Below are 25,139 nucleotides of genomic sequence, written 5' to 3'. Positions count from 1 at the left end.
TAAAATGATCTTTTAAATTGTCCATTTGAAAGATCACTGGATTATTGCTTATTGTGCAACTTCCTCGTAGCTTTTGTGGACCCTTGTGCAAGACCTTTGAACACAGGTGTTCTCTAACATGGCTGCAAGGATAACAACACCCCTTCTTGAAGATCGCGAAAGGATTTACACGACGGGGGAAACTGGAGGTCCTCACGAAGCTAGTACAGACTCCCGACTTCTATCCCTTGCAGATAAGCTCGGCATGCAACCAGATGCGTTGAGTCAGTCAAGTTCTGCAGAGAGAGAAAAGGGCAATGACTATGAAAGAGATAGAAGACTTCACAGAGATCCTGTAGTTAATATAAGCTTTGAACAACTCGAAGAATTGCTCACTGCCCTGGATTCCACAAGCGACATGCTTCGACAAATTGGTTTAAACTCGGTGGAATTGGAAAGTTTGACCAGGCAGCGCAGGTGAGGCTTTTAATTTTCCCCAGTTTCTTTCTGTAGTGATGATGCTGAAGTACATCGTCTGATAAACTCTTTGATAACCAGCCTGAAAGGACGCAAACAAAGGGAACTGGTATTGGTTAATGTCACTCAACCGGATGTTTTTGTCCTTGAAGCGTTACCATTGCAATTGACCATTATGGGGTATACACTGATAACGGCAACGAAGTCGAAAGCAGCCAATCCTCTGCCAGCTTTAATTTTCCCTTTTGCTTAGAAGGGCTTCAATACATAGATGCAACCATGGAGGTCAGAGAAAGCTTGAGGGTTTGAATTGAAGTAGGGGAGGAGAGGGGAGTACCATCTTTAAAGCTTCGACAACCCCCCACCCAGCAACCCCTCGGCCATTTGGACCTTGAAAACTGGTCCGCTCATCTTCCTTGTAGATCTTGTACACCTTTTTCTCTGAGCCATTCGTGAGCAAAAGTGAACTCTATTCTTTTTAAACACCTCAATTTTTAAAGATGTAAAACTTGCATTTCACTAGAAAGACTTGACACTTCTGGTTCAAATTCCCCACTGCAGCCAAGCAAGGTTCAAATTCTCCATCCCCTATGTACAGACAATGATCAAAATACTTGTAGGTTGCTTTCTGGACCAAAATGGGAGGGCTAGAATCTCTAACCCCCTCTCTTGTCAGTAGAAAGTTGCAAACTAGTTACTGCACTCAAAAGCTGCTTTTGTTTACCATGTCAATATTCAAGACCAAACTATCAATAATTTTGAAATTCAGAGATAAACCATTTACAGTCCCTGACTTCAGTATGTGTATTCTCCATACTATTCTCTATGCATTTTGTAAGGTGCTGACAAGGAGAATTTGTGTCACAATCAAGAGCTTTTTTAGTTGGTGATCATTTCCTATTATTCTCAGGACCCTAATGTGTGATTCAGGGGTGATATTGTAATGAGAAATTGGATGCTGGTTGTCCTAAGAAGTGAAAGGGTTAGAAATAACAGGAAACAAATTAGAATGGACTGGTTTTTTAGTCTGAAAAGGCACTGGCTTGTGTTTGACATGCTTTTGTGTGAATTTTTTCCCAAACCTGACTTAATATTTTACAGTCATCCTTACTTTGAACAATTTAACACTCATTCATTTCATTGGCAGAAGTCACAAGATTCCAAGATTTATTACAAGACATCTTTTGCTTGGAACAGTTATATGGCAGGTATAAAATTATAACCTTTTAAACTTTGCTTTCTATTTCTACAGTGGAACCCCAATATAACGATATGCCAAGGGAACAGTGGAATTAGATTGTTGTATTGAGTTTTCGTTATATTGAGTTTTCGTTATATCGAGACGGGATAACTTTTGCTAGGACATAGCATATTTATCGTTGTACTGGGAATATTGTTATGTCGAGGATCATTGTATCGGGGTTCCACTGTAGTTTTTTTTTTCCTTCCCTTTTTTATCATCTTTATTGGGCAATGGATAAGGAAGTAGTGCTAGTAGTGACAGGGTGATAACAACAAATAAGAAGAATGATGAAAGGGAATTTAAACCCAAATAGGAAAGTTAAAAATGCAACACCCAGACCCATGTGAGGCACCCATCCAAGGGAATTGAAGTTAAAAAGATATACGAATATACAGATAAACAAACTAAGAAATTGAATTAGCTATGGTGACATGGACAATCCTGTAAACCACAAACAGACTAGGTCCATGTAAAAAAAAACTGTTATTGACAGGGACTAAAAATTTAATTTAGAAAAAGATTTTCAGTACAAACCTTTTTTCAATCTTTTCAATGATGATTCCAATTCTTGATTGAAAAATCTCACTTAGTCTAGTTTTCTCTTCTCTCTAGATTCTGAACATCGTAGCTGTTGTGATTACTGAAGCATTTGCAAATAATTCCAAAGGTGATGAGAAAGAAGAGGACAAAACTGTATATTATGTGGTAATTTCCCAATCATTGTTTATTTATTGCAACTTTCGCAGTTATTTGAATGTACAATTTAAGTCTATCTCCTGAGATTTGATTGTTAATTCTTCCCTCTAGCTGTTACCCATTTCCTTGTGAATAAGTTATGAGAATTTGTTGGTAAATCGAGACAACAACTCCTACCTGATAAGTCTGAGTTTACTTATTACCTGTTTACCGGATAGTTTAGAGATGCATTCGGAAGAACTTACATGTTCATCACTTCTTGGAGAGAAAGGGTTAGCCTTCAAGATGACAAGATTACAAAATGTAATGAAACTATTTTTATCATAATGCATTATTTTTGGATTGTTTTTATTTAATTGTTTGGCAAGTTTTTAAAGGTGTTTTCAAGATCATAGTTAAACTATGATAATTGACTAGTTTTGCATCCTTTTTTGTAGAGCGTAGGTGTAATTGTGGTTTTCCAAGCAGCTAATCTACTTTTGGTAATCTTAACAACAAGTAAGTAAATAGCAGTACTTTATTTTCTCATTATTGAGTTTGACCGCTGGACTGTATAAATTGTCAACATCATCACCATCCTTTTGAGTGCCTGTGGTAACCTGTAAGTTGGCCATTACTATTTGGGCTGCTGCCACCCACAGGAAGATTTGAGATAAGTGAGGGAAAGGTTTACTGGGAAATCTGACACTATCATTCGAGACGTCCCCTTCCAGAACTCCTGCTTGGCTGAGGAGGCGGCGTGGCCAAGTGGTCAGGGTGCTGGACTTGTAAATCCGGTGTCCCGGGTTCAAATCCTCCATTCTGCCACTCACTGGATTTGTTCTCGGTTGCTCCTAGTTCAACTCCTCGGCTGCACTCTGTAAATATCCCACTGGTCTGCCTCCGTAGTTAGTTGACATTGTGGCTGAAAAGCTCCTGAGGGGGAGCTTCAATTTACATATTTATTTATTTATTTATTTATTTACCTCATTCTTTCCTGGGGACAAAGAAATGTCCGTTCCAAGGCATGACTATTGAGGGCCTGTTGGTTGGTGACACCTTTGAAGGTGTAAGGGCCCCCCACAGTGTCCTGCTGTGTTGAATAGTCATCTGCTTTCTTTTGGACCTTACGTACTCCTCTATAATGCAATTTCTAAACTTACTTTTGTTTTCCCTGTTTCAGTAAAACTCACCAAGCAAATAATGCATCAGACTTTAACAAAATCATTCCTTGCACAGTCTTTTTTATCAACAACACTTCTCTATGCTGGGCTTTACACACTGGTCTATAAGATTGAGGTGAGTGGTGCTATCAGTGAAAGCAGTTAAAAACCCTTTGACCCCAAAAAGTGACTTAAGTGTCGAATTTCTCATTATGATATTGCCCTGAAATCAAAAGTTGAGTACACAAGAAAAGAGGAAATGATCATCAACTAAAGAAGCTTTTGATTGTTAAACAAATTCTCCTAGTCAGCATCTTAGGAAATGTATAGAGAATGGTATGGAGAATTTGCATACTGATGCAACGGTGTAAAGAACTTAATTTAACAACTGAAGTAATTCTGATGGGGCACTTTGGTTACCTTATTATAGGAATATAACGAAGCATGTTAATAACGCGAACAAAATTTACGCATCATAAAATTAACGCGAATTTTCCAAAAGTTATGTTTACATACATTTAATTAACGCGAATTTTCGTGCGGTAGGTTGCATAATTAAGACATGAATTTAATATTTTTCGCACTCATTTCGTTAGAAAACAACAACAGCCAACAACAAAATTTTCTCTTTATTTCTGGCAAAAAACATAAGAAATGAAATGGGATGACAAAAATGCGATAGACATTTTGTGCAAGAAAGTTGAAGAAGTGAGTTATCCCCTCAGAGAAGACGATCGCTACACTGATGAATCTAAGGACATTTTGAACTTAATATTAAATGATGATGCGTCAACCGACTCTGACAGTGACGTAGAGGAATTGTAGCTTTGCTTATAATGAAGGTGTCTTTAAATAACAATGCTTTCAATTAACCTCATTTTAATTAACAATGAGGTAATTTAAGATACATAAAATTGATGCGAAGTTTTAAAATTCGCGTTAATTACATGCATTGTTGATTTCCTATAATAAGGTATGTCAGTAGTGCTGTTGTATCATGCGTTAACTTGGCTTGTCAACCAATATTCCTGGAAACTTTCACTGTGCATGCCTTTCTTAATTTTAAAAGTTGTTTTTCAAATCCTGCTACAGAACAGCCATGTATTATGCCCAAAATTTGGTAGAGAAAACAGTCAAATCAGAAACAACTTTTGATTTTGATTTTCGCAAAAGTTAAATGGTGTTTTGCAGAAGATTGATTTTTTTTGAAAAAAAAAATTTAACCCTTTAATTCCTGGAATCAAACATTAGGGTCATGAGAATAAGGAAATTATTCCAAGCTAAAAAGTCTTGTGACTGTCAAACAAATTCTCTGTGTCAGTATGATAGGAAGTGCAAGTGTTACAAGGAAGGAGCATTGTGAAGTGATGTGGGAGGGGAGGGGGGTGTGTAAAGGGATGAGATTAAGCATGATATCATGAGTTATCGATGTCAAGGTCTGAGTTATCTGCCGAAGCCAAGGGCTGAGAAAGATAACAGAAACGAGGTTTGACAATTCACGATATCAAGAAAAAACCAATTTCAGTAACTGTTTTATTTTACATTTTTTAATCAATCTACAAAAGAAGACACTTCCTGAGTTTGCAAAAGTTTGAGAACAATACATGGACTAGGGGCTTGGAAACTTTCTGCAGATATTGTTTTATCATGTCAACTTCACATGCTATTGGATATTGACTGTATGCTCTAGACCAATCAGAGTTATCGTACTAAGTCTACTGTGTGATAATATTTTTGTCTTCTGTTTTCAGCCCAGTTCATTTCAGCATCTAACAGGAGCTAAAGATCCACTGAGTACACCAGGAGTATTTTTCAAGATGGTTGTTTTCTCAATTTCAACAGGAACTCTGTGTGGTGAGTTTTTCAATTGATTAATTTTTCTGCCCAAAATTTTATCTCTGGTGACCATTTTACAAATCATTTTAGGTTCCTAAATGGCAACTGCTGTTTAGTTTGGAGCCTTTCACCCCATTACAGGTACCCCAGGTAAGGGGTCAAAGCAAAAATCTCACTAAACTGAAAGGAAACAGATTGTTCTGAGTTCCATTCATCCACTTTCCATCACATTGCTACAAAAGCTTTGAGAGGAACTGGGCTGATTTAACCCTTTATACAGTAAGAATAAGAAGGAACTTATTTTTCCAAACAGTATCACCACTCAAAGGAACTATAAAAGTCAAGAGGATAAAAGAAATGATTGCAAACTCAAGAAGTTCTTGATTGTTAGACAAATTCTCCTTGTAAGTTCCATAGGAAATGTATGGGGAACAGTATTGAGAACTTGCTTACTGATATTAGGGTGTGAAGGATTAACACCAAGTTTTCAGAAACAACTTACACAGGGTTGCCACGGTCAGGAAAAAGTCAGGGAAAAGCAAAAATTTTTCAAGGTCAGGGAAAAGTCAGGGAATTCTGCAAAAAGTCAGAGAAAATCTTGGTTCTCATCAAAGTCAGGGAAAAGTCAGGGAATTTTGTTTTGAGGGTTCCACAAAGGTTTGTGAAGTAGTCGATTGAGTGTAGCAATTCGGATAGAAAGCTTAAAAGCGATAGAGAAATGTAAAAGTGGTTTGGCCTGTTTGATAATTAATTTAATTCAAGGTCAGTGAAAAATGTTTTGAGGTCAGTGAAAAGTCAGCAAAAAGTCAGGGAATTTTTTGGGTTCTAACGAGTGGCAACCCTGTAACAGCTGGCCTGTAATAATGCTAATCAGCATACAGTTGATCAGTTATGTTTATTTTGCCTCTTTGGTCAAGTCAAGTCATGGCAGTCTTAGGGGTACCACAATGGAAGACATCCTGTTTCAGATGTGAAAACTGAGTTTTGGGAAATTGTTTACCTCTCTCTAGCCTTGGGTGGGAGGGGGGAGGGTGGGAGGGGGGAGGGGGGGAGGGGGGTCAATTTAATGTGGTGACTTCCCTTTTCCATGTGGTAGGTCTTGTAAATGTGTTTCTTAAAATATAATTTTTGGTTACTTTTATTTTCAGGTAGTTCATCCATCATTCCTGATAGGTGGCCAGCACAGCTAATTGCTTCAACTCAGGTATTTTAGTAACAAAGTCATAGGAATTTAATGATGCAGTGGCTTCACTGTACATTTAACAGCCAATTATTTTTTTATTTATTTTGATACCTCTTGCAGATGTTGATGAGTTATGTTTATTTTGCCTCTGTGCTCTACATGGCTGTACATCCACCAAAAAATGATCTAAAATGGAGGGTAATCACAAGAAGTAATCACCATAGAAGCCTTCATCATGTGAGAACTGTATAAGATTTATGCAGTTGTATGATGATGATGTTGGCTAATGTATGATGATGTTGGCTAATGTATGCTGATATATGATGATGTTGGCTAATGTATGCTGATGTATGATGATGTTGGCTAATGTATGCTGATATATGATGATATTACTGATGTGTGCTGATGAAGGATGATGTATGCCAATGTAAGCAATGTATGCCGATGTAGCCGATGTATACTGATATATACTATGCAAAGACAGAAAGTCCAGTGTGGAAGCTCAGGAATACTTACTTCGGGAAGCTATGAACAGCAAAATTAAACATAAAAAACCAATTCAATTAGTCTCACTAAGACAATGAGCAATCCTTGCTTTTTAGTGAAGTCCTTTTGCTCAAACAATGTAACTCCAAGTTCTCATCTTTAATTTATAAGGAAATTTGGAGAAGCTAACAGAGAGAATAACCAATCAGATCTTAGGAGTTTAGTGGTTAATGATAACCTTGAGAGAGGAATTGTTTTCAATTTACAACAGGATCTCTAAATTAAGTACATTGAGAAGTAAATTAAATGGGAAACAGACTCTGTCATACTCAAAATAAAATTTAAGGCAAATCTTTGAAATGAGGATTTTTATTACATTTTTCTCAAATTTTGTTTGATATCTCATTTTGAAGAAGGTGAATATTTTTGAGGGAGAAAGGAATCAAACTATTAGAAGAAAAATTGTATTTTTACCTTAAAGTGCTACTGAGACCAAATTTAGTGTTTACCAGATTTTTCACTTTTTAGAATCCTTACTGGCTACTTATCACTCTCACGAAATTTGGAATGAAAATTTGAAGTGGAAATCTGTTTTTTTAGACTTGTTTTCTTCAATTCAACGTCCACCATTACTCAAACTGCGAAATGGCCGCGCATAAGTCTCTAACACCATATTATCTCCTAAACTTTTAGTGCAGGCTGTTAACTAAGAAATGGATGGAGATTGTTGTACTGGGATAGTTCTAGGAGAGTCTAATTGTCGTTTTGAGGCCGGAAATGGCACTGTAGAGTTGTGTTGTGCAGGATTGAGCAGTTATTCTGTAATACGATTGCCGAAATATCACTACACAGGCCAAACAAAATAGTTACAAAAAGCCAATGGGTGGCATTTGTACACCTACATTGCTAAAACCTCCATCCGAAAGGAGCATCGACATAGATTAGGCATGAAAAAGGATTGCCCCGGGTGCCATTACTAGAATATGGAAAATACATTTCAGCTGGCCATGTCTTCAAGAAACCGCCAAAGGGTGAGTGTTGTTAGTTCATGATTGTTCTGTTGACTCTCACCTCAAGTTTTCTAGACCTTGAGAATATGCAACGATTGAACTTTCTGAGAGTTAAATTTGTTTTGACTTTCTTTGCTATCTATTTATTTATTCTCCAAGACTCATGATCTGCCATGTACGATTTGTACACAAACAAATTTGTTCTGCTGGAATAAAGTCTTACCTTTCCTTCTAAAAACTGCTTTAATTTAGCAATATAGGTTCAATTCATGAATATCAATAGCTCTATATTGCTGTACTAGCAGTATGAAAAATTGTCTACATTCCTAACTCAACCTGGAAGATGAGAAGACAAGCTTTCTGGCAGGCTATCATTCTGTGGTTGATCAATTTGCCCCAAAGATGTAGACCAGCTCTTACTTATACTCTGAAGGTTTAAGAAATTTCATGTAAAGCACAGTACAGGTAGTTAATTTCACTGTATAGGAACAGCAAAGCACCAGTTACTATTTTGTTAAAAACAGAATACTTTCATTGACTAAAAAATTATCAGGAGTAATTATATTTTTGGGGCTGGTCGAATTAGTTCCACCAAGATATGCATAGCATGGCCACACTTATAATTTCAAAGAGGAAAAGTTGAAACATGCACATTTATCTACTTATAGTTATGGTTTACCATATTGTTCTGTTTTCTAATTCTTGGTCCTAGAAACAATTTGGTAGTAGATTACTTATTCTCAATTGTTGTGCTAAATATGGGTTATCAATCCTGCTACTGGCAGATTGAAGGGAAACAAAGGTGGAAAATAAAGGCCAGCCACATCTTTGGGTAACCTACCCAAAGTACAAAAATGTAAAGGAAATGTCATGGCAGGCAAGGGCATTAAATTATGATGAAGTTTTGCTTAGTGCATAGATCAAGCAGATGTATACCAACTTGTATACATGCTTCCCTGTAAAAAAAATGTGCAACATGTGTGTGATTAGACTCCTTTTTTTTGTTTTCTCGATTCATTGTCTTGATGCACTCTGTAATTGATAACCATATCAACAGAAGATATAAAAAAAAGTAGCCAGTGAGCTAAAAAAATAGTATGCCAGGTGCTTTACACTTGATGCTTGACAAGGGGTCAGAAGAGCAAGATATACAAAAGCACTAATGATAACAATGAGTGTTCCAATAATCCCTGTGTAAACAACAACAACAACAACAACAATATTTATTTGTACTCACTCTTGCTCAGAAAAAGTTACAACAAAGAGGATATTAAAAATTATAAGTTAGAGTACTGGCTGCCTGGAATAACCACAGGGGCTAGCAGAGCCAGGCAGCCAAAACAGTGACAACAGTGGTACTTGTACTGACTGACTGAACTGTTATGTTTGTGCTTGTCAGCCTGGATTTTAAGGACTCTGTTGTGAAATGAGAAGCAAAAGAAGACTGCGATTTGTTTATAATGGTGACCTTAAAGTATTCCTTCGGAAATTTTTCTCACTCCATCCATCCATCCATCCATTACTGGTAACCCCACAATGCAGTGGATAAACAAGTGTTCAAATAAGTAAACAAATGAATCACTCAATAGTAATAGTAGAATTGTCTTGCTTCACCAAATGTTTAGAAACATGATCACCTTCTAATAAAATTAATTTAACCTTGGTTAAGATTTATTTCCTCAGATCTAAATTTTGGGAAGCACATTCAAATACAAATAATTTGTAGAAGGCAGACCACCTGGCCAATATGAGGTTAGAGAAGGTGGTGAACTACAGATTTGCAGCAGGCCATGCAACCATTCAAACTGTAGGACCACAATGCTTAATTACTTATTACTGGGAAACTAAGAAAGCCACAAACACTTTGATTTGATTCTCACAGGACAGTTGTGTATAGTTCAACACAAAATTCAGGAGTGAGCAAACTCCCTACTGCTGCTGTTTAGTTGTCTTGAATTGCAAAGGAAATTACAAAAGTACATGTATTCCTGGAGTTCACAGTTTCTGGGTATCACCGTAAGAGTGTAGACAAAATAACTTTTGTTCCCTGAGAATAACAAAAAGTAGTCCTTTGTAAAAGTTTATCAGCATTCTGATTTTTTCCCGAAGATTGAGAGCAGCACAAACACGAGTCCATAGTGATGGACCGGTTAGCTCAATTGGTAGAGCGCGGACTGTTGTGCGGAAGGTCGTGAGTTCAAATCCGGCCAGACTAACACTCAGGGTCTTTAATTAACTGAGAAGAAACTGCTGCCTTTGTAATAATATCTGCAAATGGTTAGACTTTCTAGTCTTCTCGGATAGGGACGATAAATGGAGGTCCCTTCTCCTGCAGGGTTGGGGTAGGAGACGTTAATTTCCCACACACGAGATGACTGTGTGATGATGGATGTCCTCCCCGGGGTGGGATGGGTGGGTAATAAAGGGGTTAGGTGTCCTTTCTCCTGCCATTCCTGTGGCGAATAAATTAAACTTAAACTTAAACTATGTGTAATAAATATAATTTATTAACCAAGCGCGAGGGCTGTACTGGGAGAATATGGGCCCGAGGTCTTGACAGTACGGACCGAGCGCAGCGAGGTCCGTACAAGAAAAGAGCGGGGGCCGATATTCTTCCAGTACGGTCCCGAGCAAGCTTGGTTAATAAGCGACTAAAGTTCAAAGGGACACAAGTGCGGTATCATTCGGCACCATTCGGGACAGTGCCTGGTCCAATACTGAGAGAATATTGACAGGCAATAGAGCATTTTGATTGGTTGATTTTAGTTATTCGCCCTCTGACTGCCCGAGTCGTGTAATAAGGAATTAAAACACAATTCATAGAAATAAACAGGCGATTGATTTTCTTCGAAACCATGGTGTACCACAGTTTCGCTAGGAAAAGCGGTGCATAACGGCCTAAAGGCATTGCACGATAAAGGGAAAAGATTTGAACTTCCAGCGAAATAAGAACAAGGGTAGACTGGCTAGAAGAGTACTGCTCGAAGACACCTTAATAGGTGGTTTGCAACCAATCTCTAGAGACACAGGTAACAATGGTGAAAGGAACAAATGCTGGTGGACGAACAAATGAAGCTAATGAGATATCCATTGTTTACGTCCACCAACATGGCGGCCATGACGTAACGTGCAAACCACCTATACGATAAATATAGCAAAAGGACGTAAAGACAGCAGAGTGACAATAACTCTCAAAAAAGAAACGACAACTGGGTTTGAATTTACAAGACATGTTTCGATATTCTCATGTCATCTTCAGTTGCAAATGAGCTTTTAACGGTTGTACATTTGAATTTATATTAAGGTACGTTACAAATAGTCCATTTTACAGTTGTGTGCTTGGTTGCCAAGCCTTTGAACGGGAGTGAGGCTAGAGATGACCTTGTTATGATACAAACCTTGCTACCTTTCAAATGTAAATCATTTTGTTATCATGCTAACTAGATACAGGTCTCTATCACAACAAGGTCATCTTTAGCCTCACTGAATCAAAGGCTTGGCAGCTAAGTACACAACTGTAAAATAGCCTATTACGTGTCAGGGCTTACGTTTCAATTTGAATATTAAATATGCGAAGAATGTAAATAGCGCGCGCTTGACTAGATCAAAAAATAACAATAAAATAAGAGACCAAGGAAGAACGTAATTAAAAAGAAAGAGACAATTCTAGATGCTTCAATTGCTGATTAAGAATGGGTTTTTCACAGTCTTAGATTCTGACGCTTCAAAATAACAAATTAAGATCAAAGAGGCGTTGCATATTAAGTGGGAAAAACCCATTCTTAATCAGCAATTGAAGCATCTACAATTATCTCTTTCCTTTTAATTACGTTGTTCCTTGGTCTCTTATTTTATTTTTATTATTATTATTAGTAGTATTATTATTTTATCTAACTATGGTTGCACGTGGCTTTACTTCTTCGTCGCACGTAGCGCGATATATCCAATATTTCCCAACACTACAACAATCATTCATGAACCCCTCATCGGAAGAAACAGAACCATTAATGTCGTTTAAAATAATGAACAGCGACGATTTTCGAGCAAGATCGCCAACTGACAGAGCTTCGACGAAAGGGATGATATGACGTCGCAATGGGGAAAGACGCTGAAAATTATCGTTGGCTCAGTAGTTGTAGTTTGAGCAATGGCGGACGAAATGTAGTGAGTTTTAATTAAATTTTTTTCGGACTTTTCTTGCCGCGATAGGTCTGAATTGTATTTTTTCTTTTCGTTTAGGATCTAAGCTTAAATTGTCGGCATAAAAAAATTGTTTTGAAGAATATCAATTTTCGTCTCAGTAGCACTTTAATATTGCTTTCACTTTTTATATATGTGTAAAAAATATATGAAAGCATTAATTACTTACCAGATCCCAGATTTTGTAATATTAAAGGAAATATATTTTATTACTAAGATTACCCAAAATATTATCTGTATATATTTGGGAACTAAATTTCACTGCACTGTACTCGTTGGTTTTTTTTTTTTTCGGGGGGAGCTTGAAAACGAACGCTGGGACGTGTGTCTGTTTGCGGGTACCGGGCAGTCCTCCCCCAGAAAAGTTTGAAATCTAGAGGCTCTCAGTGAGATATTTTTGTGGCTTTTTGAAATTTCTTCATTGTCTTTTTCTTTCTCTTTCAATCTTCACACGTACCTCATGCTTAAACAAAAGCAAATGTCGTTGTTAGAAAAAGTGGCGAAGCCCCACCCCCTAGTTCCGCAATCCCTGGTACTTCGCCGTAACGTGATCGAAGTTCGAGCACAAAAACTTTTAAATGACTTCATCAGACGTAAAGTTGACAGTGTTTTACAGGTTGTTCCAGATTAGCAAAAGTCATAAATCTATTAATCAAACAAAATATCTCTTCGCTTTTTACTGTTGACAATTTTACAAAGTTTACACTTCTTTTCTTGCGAGGTTATTAAACGCGTATACTTATCGATTTTGATAGAAGTCAATCCAAAATAAAAGCTATTGTTATACTGTGAATACATTTCTTTTCAATTCGCAGAGGAAGTTTAACTTTGGCATCATGCTGTGATTTGCGCTGAAATAGGGCCAAGCGAATTGTAAACAAAGCGAGCGAATGGAAGTCAGCGAATGGGTTTCTCTACAGGAAATTCAAAATAAATTATGTGCAAGAGAATCCCGAAATGTTTTGACTTGGCTCGTATTAAAGTCATTAAGCTATTTTTTTATACTTCGTTGGGTTGACTGAATTTCCTTTATTTCCGAATCACATCAGTTTTGATTATTCAAATGATTGTGAAAAATGACATTAAAATTGATTCATCGATTGGGCCCCCATAAAACGCACAACATCTCCTCTGACATTTTAACATCAGCTTTGTCAAACAAACAGACGTGCGGACATTACAACTAATAAATACAGTCGGAGTTCCGTTGGTCATTCCAACACGAAGCTCCTATAATTAAACCTAATTATCTACATTTTTTGTCTATAAAATGTGCCATATTATCGCGCACATGGTTGATATCCTCATTTATCTGATAATGTGGTACCCTGTAGCTAATTTGTCGTACCACAAATGAAACAAGAGGCAGCACTTGGCAACTTAAGAAATTAAGAAGTTCAAATACACGGAACTACGAGGAAACAAAACTGAAAAAAAACTCAAATACGTCTTTTTGAAGTAACACAGCCACTCACACAGATGTCTCGGCGGTAATTCCAAAAGAAAAAAAAAAATCAATTAAACAAAGCGTAGAAGTAAGTGCGCCTCGGGGCTGTACTATTCGATCATTAAAGTCCAGCTGTACTCCTTTTTTCACGTCCGTTTTGTTTCAAGGGTAAATTATAATCTTTATGGATACAAATGAAAGTTGAGGCTTTCGGTTTAGGTTTTCAGGGGGCAATTACTGCCTTTAGATCTAAAATGTCAAGCGAAGGGGGGCGCGTCAATGAGATGACGAACTTTCCTTCGCGTTCAGTGTCATAATCGATATTTTTCTTTTAAAATCTACATGAACAACTGGATTGGGACGTAGAGTAGCTGACGCTGTGCGAAAAATAAATGCTGCCTACAACTTTCTGTATTTCCTTCCAATTTTCAAGAAAAGGTTTTACAAGGTCAGTTGAGGATTTGAGTTAGGTCCCCCCCGCCTCCCACATCTCGTGGCGTGATTTAGGTTTGTGCATACTAATGATTTGTTGAGTATTCATTTTAACTGAACAACACCTATTTCATAATTACTCAAGATGGCAATTAAAAGCAAGAACTGATAGCTCGTCATAAATCAGAAATTAAGTTTCGTAGTCATGTTTTCTTAAAGGCTTATAAATCAGGAATTTCAATGTCTGTAGTTTGCAACCTTTAACAACGCATATCCATTGTGGATGATTCAATTAGCGCCTGTCCGAAAGATAAACACGAATTAACCTTAAAATAGACAAGACTTAATCCAGTGTTTGTCCATTATATTGCATTAGCTTCCCTTGAGCCTTATTTTCAAACGCATTTTAACTAGTTTGAAGCACAGTGTTCAACTTGGTAACTTCAATAGCTTGTTGAATCAAACCGAGATTACCCAGCCGCAGCCTCGATGTAAAAGGGAAAAGCTTGGTCTTATTTGTCATCCAATTGGCGTCATTCGTTCCGCTTCTCCGCTGAGAATGTTAAATACTTTGCTTGAAGTATGCGTTGTCTTTTGATAACACAACTGCCGTGTCTCTTCCCTATTGTTGTAACTAACACAAACATGTCTTCTTGTCTTCTTAGTCGGCAAATCGGCTATTGTTAACCTTTGCATTGTTGTAAAAAAACAAGCCTCGAAAACGTATTCCTTTTGCAAAGTGGTCATTCTTTTCTACGAACTAATAACTGAGGGTTTTCGCGCTTCTTTATTTGTATTGTTCTCTTAAAAGCTATCAAACATCCGTTTCTTCTTGAAACTACTTCTGTCCGAGTTCACCATGATTTTCTTTGAAATAGCAAGCGGAGACAACAGAAGAGATTAACATAGACTAAACTTAAAACACCTTTTCGCCGCTAGCCATATTTTTGTGAATTTCTTGTTCGCTTTTTGAATGGCAGGTGTCAGGCGAAAATTACAATGAAAGACAAAAAAGAGCTTTAGGATATTTTTTCTGTGGACATAATAGCGACCGGAAGCGAAAAAAAAAATACAATGGTGTCATTGATAGACGATGACCCGGAAGTGAACGATGATTTGATGAAAATTGGACGCTAGAGTTGTGCATAGGCATTCAGGCTTATCTCTCAAACAATCATGGGTGACTCGTACAACCTAGTCGAAAAAATCGATGCAGAGATGAAAACATTTCCCTGGAATTATCCAGATCAGTACGTCTTGTCGGAGTTTATTCCAAGTCCATGCAACTTTACAGGGTATGAGCAATTTCCAAATTTTCATTGAGATTTCAATTTGTGCTGCTGCTTATCTCTGCACTCGCTGAAATTTAGATCGCTTTTGCGCAGCTGTTTGCAATAATTTTGTGTTCCTGCCATTTCTTAGGGAATTCGAAGGTCCTTTGAAAGTTGAAGGTTCGGGTGAGTTATGTTGCCATTTTTTTTCCCCAAGATTAAATTAAAAGTCCTAAATGAATTCGTAGTTAAATTGTTTAAGCTACATCTGATGTCAAATCGTGCCCGTAAAACAGTTTGGATAATCCTAACTGAAAATCGTGTATGGTCTGATTGATTCGAATCCATTTACTAAAGATGGACTCATGACCAAAAGATTGTGAATCTGTTTTGATTATTCAAAGAGCAAATTTGTGAAAGCTTATGTAGTCAGTATTCAGGCTGTGAAATTCCTTAAATCAGACAGTTCTTATCAAAGATGGTACACATTTGTTACTTTACATCTCATCTTCTGTGCAATGGGGCTTTTTATCCGTAAATTCCAAAAAAAAACGGTAGCCAATATATTTACCTGAACAGGGAAGTAACTCCATGGCGTAAACACATAATTAGGCGTGCTCAAAACCACTTTGAACGAATATCGATTGATTCGTAAATCAGAGATTGTCAGGTTAAACAAACTTAATTTTAGTGAAGTCGGTAGATTTCTATAAAGGCAGCGAGACAGAACGAGTTTTGGAAAAATTCCCAGCAATGAAAATTGTCCCTTGTTTGAGAACGATTGTTACAATTCAATAGGTGTGCGGCAGTCTGAACAAACCGCTGTTTGATGAAATTTTTAATTCTCTCTACGATCTGTCACTCATTACTCATGATGTTTTTCCTTAGGACGCTTTCTTAAGTTGATGAGTGTTGTAATTCTCCTCATATGTTCATTGGAATTGCTGGAGAGAAAATAAGTTTTAATTTCAATTGCAACAAAGAACTGAATGGTCTGATGATCTTTTAATATATCTGATAACGAAAATTGGAACGCGTTGGGAACTTTTAAAACCTCTAGTCAATTAAATGACATGAGTTATTTCAATAAGTGAGCTTGATCGTGGAGCAAATGAAAACTCGAAGTGGCACCTTTGTGCACCTTAGTCCGTCAATATTTTCTGTGTAAATCAACTTAATTTTCAGAAATATTGTATGGGGAAAAAATTTAGCCTCTAGACCGAAAGCGCTTCTGTTAAGCAGTGTTCCTTTGAAAAAAAAAAAAAAAAACAGTTTCTCGCTTAGAGAGCAAAGCACAAGTTTCTTGAATGCAACATTATGGATAAACACATTTCAAACTCCGAATTCTTAGCAGCAGTAAATCAGTTACGAATTCTTTGAGTGTTGGCAGACAATACAGCTTGCTATGGCAGCGTTTGTTTCTAAAAGAAAGGTGCCTTCCCTTTGTTTGAACAACATATTACGAACAACACAGTGAAAAGTTTGCACGAATTTCAGAGCGTAATGTCTTCTGAAATTCGCGACAGCAAAATACTGTGGTTTAATTGAAATGTCAGTTAAATGTGGGTATTTACAAGGATTCTATCAAATTTTTAGATCAACTTGATACAGAACACCAACATGGAACAATGTTATACTCACACGATCCGGTAAGCAATGTTTCCCATGAAGTAACAGGGGCGTAGCAAGTCATTTTTGGCTTGTATGCCTGTTCCATACCTCGTAAGAATAGTGCGGATGGGGAAGGTATATTTATTCCAAGAAAAAATAAATATTCCTAGAAAAGTTTGTAAACCCAGGCATACTGGCTTAAAGCGAGCTACGCACTTGAGTACGTGCTAAAACATTTTATTTGTTCAGGTCCCAGTTAGGCTTGAGTCTCAGTAAGGCCTGAGCTAGTGAAGAGAGCTCAGGGAGACCAAAGATTAAATATGATTTATTGGTTATTTCACCAACAACAAAGCTTTTTTATTAAAGCTGTTTATTTTCCAAGATATTCTTCAGTAACTATAACATATTTCTTCCATTCTGCTCGACATCTGAGAACGAAGACAGTTAATGGAAAGCAATAAAATGATGACTAGATAGAAATCGGGAGAGATGATTTTAATAGTGGAGTATATTTTTTTTATCTAGTGTAATTTTAGAGCTGCTCTAGAGAAGACGTAGCACTTGAAGTATCAACTTAAGTTGTAAAATATCTGCTGGAGAATTGTTCTGTATTTTCCTTTTACTCTATATGAGGGTCTCCCAGGGGAGATCCTTGTTCCCTTGTTCCCTTCCAAAATTGTCCTATGTTCCGGCATGTTCCCACACTGTTTCCTTATTTGTTCCCCGTTTAATAAATTCGCTTGCCACTTATCACCGCCCTCAATTCCCTCCCGCAAAAAAGAAAGACACCAACAACAAAACTTATAAAAGAATAGGAACATTTTATGAGACGTTCAATTTGTGTGACATCATCTCGAACAACGGTCTTTATTTCTTATATCTCAATATTTTCTCCTCTAATTTGTACAGTTTTGTTCCCTTGTTCCCTAAAAATAGGCTCATGTTCCCTTGTTCCCTTCAATATTTTGCCAATGTTCCCTTGTTCCCCAAAACCCCTGGCAGACCCTCCTATATAGTTGAACGTTTTTCAACTGAACCCAACCGTATCAAAAATTTTCATCTAAATTTGAGTTTCACAAGTGCCAGGTCACAGTGATTTTAGTAGTTAAGGAATTAACCCTGTCATGGACCAAATCTCAAAATGTTAGCTTCGCAAGAGAGAAAAACATTTGTATGGAGTGAATAAGCTGAAGGAACAAAAAAAAAAAACTAGGATGGTTAACCCTGTAGCTCCCAAAAGTGACCGAGAAATGTCAATATGATATCAAACAGACAAGTGATGAGAATAAAGAAGAACATCAATAAGGGGATTATCAGTTGATCCAATACCAAATTCTCTGAACTAACATCATAAGAACTGTATGGCAGACAGTAAGGAGAATTACACAGGGGATCTTGGAAGTGAAAGAGTTATGGATGGACAAGATTGATACGCTATGCTAAGCAAAAATTCGAGTAATCAGACTGAAATTTTCAACATGTTAAATCGTGTCTGATCTCTTTTAGGGTACTTTTATGGATAAGTTTACTACATTTGATCAAAACAGAGCAGCACTTGAGGGGAAAAAATCAGCAACATATCTACAAGGGAAACATTCTTACAGTAACTGAGTAGCAATGCAAACATAACTGATTAGCTCTTTGTTTGGTTGTTTTAGCCTGAGGCCTTGATGCTCCCCACAGGAGAAACTGGAGAGTTCCCTGAATTCGCCGAGCCCTTGACTCCAAGGCCTATCAGCCCCAGGTTTCCTCCTCATGCTCTCATGAATTTATCTCCACCTCACGTGACGTCACCGAGCACGTGAGCAATGTCAACTATTTACTTGTATATCGGACATCAGATAGTTACTGTAGAACTTTATCTAGATCTTAAAAGTAAAGATTTTTCCTGAGTATCATTTAGTATTCTTGCCTCGAGCCTTTTCCATCTTTCCCACACCTTTCATTTCTCCTAGTTTTCACACTTCAGAAGTAAGGTCTTTTAGAAATTCTTCCAATAAGCAATAAAGTTATTCTTTTTGTTTTAGGAATGAGTTTCTCGGTGACTACAACTTCAGGATGATTCTGGAAACGCAGGTAAAACTTTGCTCCTGATTTGTGATTTCAGATCTGCAACTAATTCCAGGACCGATGTAACTCAACAGGTACAGAGAGCGTTTCACTTTCCTTCGCAATCTTGAGAGGAGTTATTAATCACATCATTTTTAATGTTCTGTTTATAGCCAAAGAAAGTTGCCAACCCGGACTGGATTGTGAGTATAATTAATTACTTGGTTTAGATTTTGCCAGAGAATTATTTTCTTCATCAGTCAATCGATTTTTATCTAAAAAATATAGAGATAAAAAAGACAAGTAACTTCTATCGTGAAAAGAGTTAATAACTAGGTTTGGGAGTTGATTGTAAATAGAGAATGTGTTGAAATTCCTAGACAACGTGAACACAGTTTTAATCAGGAACGTCTTATAGTAAAATGAAACATGAAAAGCAGGTTCTCGTTTCTCCGGTTCTCAGAAGATCCCTAAGTAGAATTTTCTATTTCATAATACTCGTTGTAGAAATTTTGATTTGTTTACTCTCCACCAAAAAACGCGAGCATGGTATTGTTTACACTTACATGAGGTTTTTCGGTAGTTCTCAGTGACTCAGAAGAAGCTGTACATCAAGTCAAAGACGCCTTGCCCGGTTAGATTTCTCACCACAGGTTAGTGATACTGTTTTAAGAAACCAAAGTAGTAAATTAGCACTCTATTCGATCCTGTTTTTTTTTGTTTTTTGTTTCAATGTTTTATTTATTTATTAATGTAAATAAATATATCTTACTAGACGTTTTGTTGTGTAGTATCGCTGAGTATTTTTACGAGTTGTGCCGTATTTTGACGAGCCCGTAGGTCGAGTCAAAATACAAATAACTCGTAAAAATACTCAGCGATACTACACAACAAAACGTCTAATAAGTTATTTATTATCCAACACGCCAAACTGTTATTTCAGTTCGGGCGAATTTCGCGGATATTTATTTACGGGGAGTGCGTGACAGAAGTATGCAAAGCGGAACAGAATTGGCGCGTTGTCGTGTTGCTGTTTCTATTTTCTTCAATAAATGAAGAAATTTCCAGGTCGTCTAATTGTTTTTCTTCGTTCAATTCATCTATTAAACTTGGATGTATATTTGCCAGCCATTCTAACTCTTCGTCGTCGGAAATATGATACAAATTGTCCGCCTATTTTTTTTTCGCTACTACAATTCAATTCTTTGCTTGCGCGATGCGAGAAAACCTGTTTAACCGGTACTACAATAGACGAGTACAAATACCGCGTGATATTTGTACTCGTCTATGGCGTTATTTGTACTCGTCTAGGTGTAGTTGGATAATAAATGCACATAACATGTTTGGCCTATCTTTTGGTACCCAGGCCCCCCGCCATCTGGTGCATTTATTCGCGCCATGCCTGTGTTCAGACAACCCGAGCATGCCAAAGATGTGGTACGCTGCTGTAGAAACCATACCGCAGAACACTCAGGTAAAAAGAAAACTACTTCTAATGTTCTTGGGGTCTGGAAGAAGTTTCAAATATTCTGAAGGCTTTTTCAATGACCATGTAAACATCACAAAGGGTCAATGATGACTTGAAGCACTTAACGCCCCACTTTCAGCGCGAGAAAAACACAAAAAAATACTGGACCCAGTTAAACTATATTTACCAGATTCCTCTTAGGCAAAAATTACAATGGAAGAAGTAAGTTAGAAGAATGGAGAGGCGTGAACTGTTGTTTAAACAAACTTCCTATTTTGCCTTAGGTTTTTTAAATTCTTCACCTTGCTGCGTTTGTTTCTAGGCCCAGCGACGGGACATTTCCTCCGCTGTGACAACCAAGAGGCTGAGTACGAAGAATGTCCTCAGACCACCAGGCACTCTGTCAGGATACCGCTCCGAGGACCAGCTTCAGGTTAGCCTCGGTTGTTTACTTAATATTGGAAAACCAAAACAGAAGTGATCCCTACAGCCAATCAGAGCAAATAATAATATCTTTAAAAGTCAATAAGAATTTTACATATATAATTGTCAGCTGTCTTATACACGGGTAGACGCGAACGAGAAATTCCCGATTGCCTTTGAGTTCTGCTTCTTACTGGTTGTAACGCGTGAAAATTGAAAAATGAAAATGAAAAAAGAAAATCGAAAATTAAAAATTCAGGTTCCCAGTGACAGTGTGGGTTATCTCGGTTTGGCTGTATTTAGTCACTTTTCAGTTCCAACAAGTTCTAATTGAACATCATTATTTTCAGCTGACGACACAGATGACCTCGGAGTTCATGAACTGTTCTACTTCATCTGTAATAACTCCTGCGGCGGACTGAATAGGAGACCAATTCAAGTCATCTTCACCTTGGAAGATCTGTAAGTTATGGGTCGCATGTTTTGAAAGCGTAAGTGACAAGGATATGTTAGTCTGCTAAAAATGTTTTATAAAAGCCCTATCAAATTAATAAAAATTTCATTGTTATTAAAATGCGCTACGTTAAAAAATTTAGTCATTATTAGAGTGATAACGGACCCCTTAAGATCACGAGGATTGACAAGATCGCGGCAAAGTGAACAATTCAAAATTTTAGACTGAATTTGTCAAGAAGTGCAGGCTACGACAAGGCTTATTTAAGTAAGTCGAACATTCTATTCTGTTTGTTTTTAGAACCGGCAGCGTAGTCCTGGGGAGATGCTACGTCAACGTTAGAGTCTGTGCATGCCCAGGGCGGGACTCGAAGCAAGAAATTGAGGCGATTAACCGTCCAGGCAAAAGGAAAAAGCCCAAAGCAAGTGAGTTGGTAAACATTAGCTTAGATTCGTTAGCTTAGATTCCTTAACTTAGATTACAATCGATTTTAGGCGTTAAAAGCATTTTCGGTATATGGAGTTAGAATTCTCGAAAAAGCCGACGGCTCGTGATAGGTCCTTTAGTTTTACCAGTTACCATACCTTGTAGTTTTCAAATAACCTGACTTTAATTTGATAAGGTGATTTTTGATTTATCATCGTGACGTTAATAACAATATAATTACACTTGCCATTCAGGGCATTGGTACATGTTACAACGAGCCTGTGAGAACTCAAAGTAAACCCACGCCAGAGGCGTAAAGCGCGGGAAAACGCGAGCGGGAAGTCGCGCCTGGCCATTTATGATTGGTCGGCGCGAAGTATTTAAACCAATCAAAGACTTGAGCTAAAACCAAAGCAATACTGGATTGTCTTCGGTTTTCTGTTACAACTTGTTCAAAATAACGAGAGACCATTTTTAAATTTTTTTGTAGATGGAAACGATTTACAGTGCTTCGGCTCTAAGATGTCCAAAGAAGACAGCACAGTTTACAACCTCAAGGTAAATTCGGCGTAAAAAAAAAAAAAAAAAATAGGATCTTTGCGTTTGCACGCTCCTTTTTTTCTCTCTTGCTACATTTCGTAACGTGCTAAGTTATTGATTCATAAGCTCATTAGGTTGTGTGGCATCGCTGACCGTTTTCCATGTTTTTAGATTTGTGGATTCAACAATTACCTGATGATGAAGAGGATTGCCATTGCACTGGAATTATTTGCAAACATGGAAAACAAATTGTGAGCGCAATTTTCGATTCTTTATTCTTTCTCTCTCTGAAGCATCTCTTTGGTTTATGTCACATCAAAACACAATTTACGGTTTTCTAGAATTAAAAAAAAACTTGAAACCATAGGATCTTGAAAATTATTTTGTCTCTCGATCTCGGGCTTTCTAGAAATGTTTTCTTTAATCAATTTTCGGGTATAGATTCGAATTCTGAATCAAATGTTATCATTTGATTACGTATTCCGTCCGCGAGTTAAAAAGATCTGCCAAAAGAAATGGATGTTAGCACGCAGCATGGAACTTTTCATGCGCCTTTGTCACGTACAGAATTCCGCGCGACGCGCTAACGTCATTTTCACCTTTTTTTTCGCTGATTTTTTTACTCGAATGACAGACCTCACCGATGAGGAAGAACTGCTCTTAATCTATTGTATCAATGAATGAATGCACTAATGAACAAGTACTGCTTTTTGCATTTTTCTGACAGCACTGCCATGGAACCGCAAGATTTAGAGATGCCACATCTCACTGAATACACTCCTGAGGTAAATTCATTGGCAGAGACATTTTGATGGCAAACGTTTCTCAATCTTGGCCTCTTCCAAGTGTTAAGTTAGTGAAACGAAGCGCTTTAGTCAACGGTACGACATGGTGGAGGAGAGGAAAGGCGAAGGAGGTTCAATGAGCACGACTCGACCCAAACCCTCTCGTTCTCGCATTGTGGCTAGCGCCGTGTACTATTTCACTCCGTTTTACAAACTAAATAGGTTTCCTAGACAAGGCTATCTCAAAGAAAGAGTCTGGAAAGCTATGATTCTACCATAAGTCATTAAAACGAAGCAGAAATTTAAACGCAAATTTACTCGTGACTACCTTTTTCAATTTAGCAGGATCAGGACAATTCAGAACCGGACTCCACCATAGTGAAGTAAGTATGCGAAGCAAGTACTTATTATTAATGCCAATTTGTAAGCACGGAGTGAAAAGAAAAAAAAATACAGAGTTCGATTTAAGGTAGAGGGAAAAGTCTACCTAAGAGATTGACTCAAACGCCCACCAAAACTAATTAAACCACTGAAAAGGGGGTAAGGTTCTAAAGAAACTGCGGTGCTACGTCGGTCACGGGGAATAACAAGGTAATTTTGGTTTTGTTAACTGAGTTGATAATGTAAATTGGCCACCGTAACAGCCGGAGCGAAGGGCTAACGCTAAAAACATCAGCTTTGAGACTCTTTACAGTGTCAATTTACATTATTAACACAGTTTATAAAACCAAAATTAGCTAATTAAACCGCTAGTTGCAGTTTTCATTTACACGACCGCTCTGGCCCGAACCAGAGCCTCTCGATGAGGAGTTCAACCCACTAACCATTAATTAAGCCACTGCATCTTTGCACTACAAACCTTGTTGGTCACGTGTCCTCCCCGCAGGTCGTCGTTGAACGAGTCGCCTCCTCCACCAATCATAGTCAGCCAGGAGTCCTACCTACATCCAGTGCACTCGGAGAACTGGTACCCAGCCACACCACAAGATCAAGACGGCCAAGCGCAATCCCAGCAGTACCCGCAGCAGTGCTACACGTATCGCCGTAAAACGATTTCTGTTGTTACCTTTACTGACGAAAAAACTGATATGATACAATGCGAGACAAAAGCAGATCACGACCGTGAGATAAAACTGGCATAAACTTTGGTAATAAAGCAAGTACGATTTCGGAAAAGTGAGTTATCATATTCTAAAGAGTGTTTCAAGTAAGAACGATGTTCCGAGCGTACCAACTGGTCTCTGTTAGTTTCTATCATTCTTAAAAGTAAGTGCAAGTTTTTCGTCTGAAAATACTGCGCTCAATAAGACTACCACGGCAATATTCAACCGACCGAAAGGCATCCGACAATGACAAAGCACTTTTAACTCTTAAGATCTGACTGTCAATTCTCCCCTCTAACTGCTAGATAAATCTTTGTAAATTAGTTACGAGAACGTGGTGTTAGATCAAGATAAAGACTTCTACCTGATAAGTTTGGGTATTCTCATTACCTGTTTGCTAAATAGTGTAGGAATATTATAGGGAGAAGTTACATGTTAATCACTTCTGCAAGTTAAAGGGTTTACTTAAAACAGTTAGTATAAGGAGAAAAACATTAAAGAAAAAGTTATCATATTTCCAGGGTGGTACAAGCTTCAAGAAATATATATAAAGTAAGTAACTGACTTCGTTATGAAAAAAAAAGCCCAATGTAATTGGGAAACTTCTTGTAAAATGTACAAAAAATATAAAAAGAAGCACTTACTATGGCGGAGAATCAGGGGAAATTTGAAAGAATTGTAGTTTGTAGTGTAAGGAGTCGGGCAAGATTAGATTGAATATTTTTGTATGGACCATTTATTTGCAAACTATCTAATAAAATTAGATGTTTTCCGTATATTCTGTGTTCTGTATAACCATAGTTCCCTGTGACGGGGAAAAACGTATTTTTAAACATCTACCAAGTGAAGATAAGGAAATAGTTTACTTTTCTTGAGAA

At 37.5% G+C, this 25,139-nt stretch overlaps 2 protein-coding genes across 5 annotated transcripts; both read left to right on the top strand.

The window, feature by feature from the left end:
- The first annotated feature begins 5 nt into the window (after nucleotides 1-5).
- On the top strand, nucleotides 6-12,523 carry LOC111328577 (uncharacterized). 3 transcript variants are annotated; one of them, XM_088729729.1, is made up of 8 exons: nucleotides 6-456; nucleotides 1,604-1,664; nucleotides 2,312-2,404; nucleotides 2,833-2,893; nucleotides 3,558-3,673; nucleotides 5,289-5,395; nucleotides 6,526-6,577; nucleotides 6,677-12,523. In XM_088729729.1, the coding sequence occupies exons 1-8, from the start codon at nucleotides 119-121 to the stop codon at nucleotides 6,806-6,808; spliced, it is 960 nt and encodes a 319-aa protein (XP_088585855.1). In that variant the 5' UTR covers nucleotides 6-118; the 3' UTR covers nucleotides 6,809-12,523. The 3 variants fall into 3 exon arrangements, with proteins under 3 accessions (XP_088585855.1, XP_088585856.1, XP_022788778.1); XM_088729730.1 differs by having other exon boundaries at nucleotides 5,289-5,391; nucleotides 6,677-6,816; XM_022933043.2 differs by having other exon boundaries at nucleotides 7-456; nucleotides 5,289-5,391; nucleotides 6,522-6,577.
- Nucleotides 12,524-15,266: 2,743 nt separating this feature from the next.
- Nucleotides 15,267-25,037, top strand: LOC111328576 (cellular tumor antigen p53). 2 transcript variants are annotated; one of them, XM_022933042.2, is made up of 16 exons: nucleotides 15,267-15,426; nucleotides 15,554-15,588; nucleotides 16,999-17,051; nucleotides 18,672-18,814; nucleotides 19,041-19,089; nucleotides 19,236-19,265; nucleotides 19,646-19,715; nucleotides 20,429-20,536; nucleotides 20,853-20,963; nucleotides 21,304-21,415; nucleotides 21,708-21,832; nucleotides 22,324-22,391; nucleotides 22,545-22,624; nucleotides 23,101-23,158; nucleotides 23,504-23,541; nucleotides 24,045-25,037. In XM_022933042.2, the coding sequence occupies exons 1-16, from the start codon at nucleotides 15,308-15,310 to the stop codon at nucleotides 24,298-24,300; spliced, it is 1,455 nt and encodes a 484-aa protein (XP_022788777.2). In that variant the 5' UTR covers nucleotides 15,267-15,307; the 3' UTR covers nucleotides 24,301-25,037. The 2 variants fall into 2 exon arrangements, with proteins under 2 accessions (XP_022788777.2, XP_022788776.2); XM_022933041.2 differs by having other exon boundaries at nucleotides 15,268-15,426; nucleotides 23,501-23,541.
- The last annotated feature ends 102 nt before the right edge of the window (nucleotides 25,038-25,139 follow it).

Source organism: Stylophora pistillata, chromosome 8 (genome assembly GCF_964205215.1).
Source record: "Stylophora pistillata chromosome 8, jaStyPist1.2, whole genome shotgun sequence".
In the NCBI taxonomy this organism is placed as follows: Eukaryota; Metazoa; Cnidaria; class Anthozoa; order Scleractinia; family Pocilloporidae; genus Stylophora; species Stylophora pistillata.
The sequence above is the reverse complement of the archived record's forward strand: the minus strand, read 5'-3'. Positions and strand labels throughout refer to the sequence as shown.

What these genes read in the sequence shown, in the direction of transcription:
- LOC111328577 (XM_088729729.1), top strand. Translation starts at nt 119, where the DNA reads ATGGCTGCAAGGATAACAACACCCCTTCTTGAAGATCGCGAAAGGATT. An exon ending in TTGGAACAGTTATATGGCAG is followed by an intron (nt 1,665 to 2,311) that starts GTATAAAATTAT and finishes TCTTCTCTCTAG; the next exon opens with ATTCTGAACATCGTAGCTGT. An exon ending in TTTGGTAATCTTAACAACAA is followed by an intron (nt 2,894 to 3,557) that starts GTAAGTAAATAG and finishes TCCCTGTTTCAG; the next exon opens with TAAAACTCACCAAGCAAATA.
- LOC111328576 (XM_022933041.2), top strand. Translation starts at nt 15,308, where the DNA reads ATGGGTGACTCGTACAACCTAGTCGAAAAAATCGATGCAGAGATGAAA. An exon ending in TTGCCAACCCGGACTGGATT is followed by an intron (nt 19,266 to 19,645) that starts GTGAGTATAATT and finishes GTTTTTCGGTAG; the next exon opens with TTCTCAGTGACTCAGAAGAA. An exon ending in AAGGAAAAAGCCCAAAGCAA is followed by an intron (nt 21,833 to 22,323) that starts GTGAGTTGGTAA and finishes ATTTTTTTGTAG; the next exon opens with ATGGAAACGATTTACAGTGC.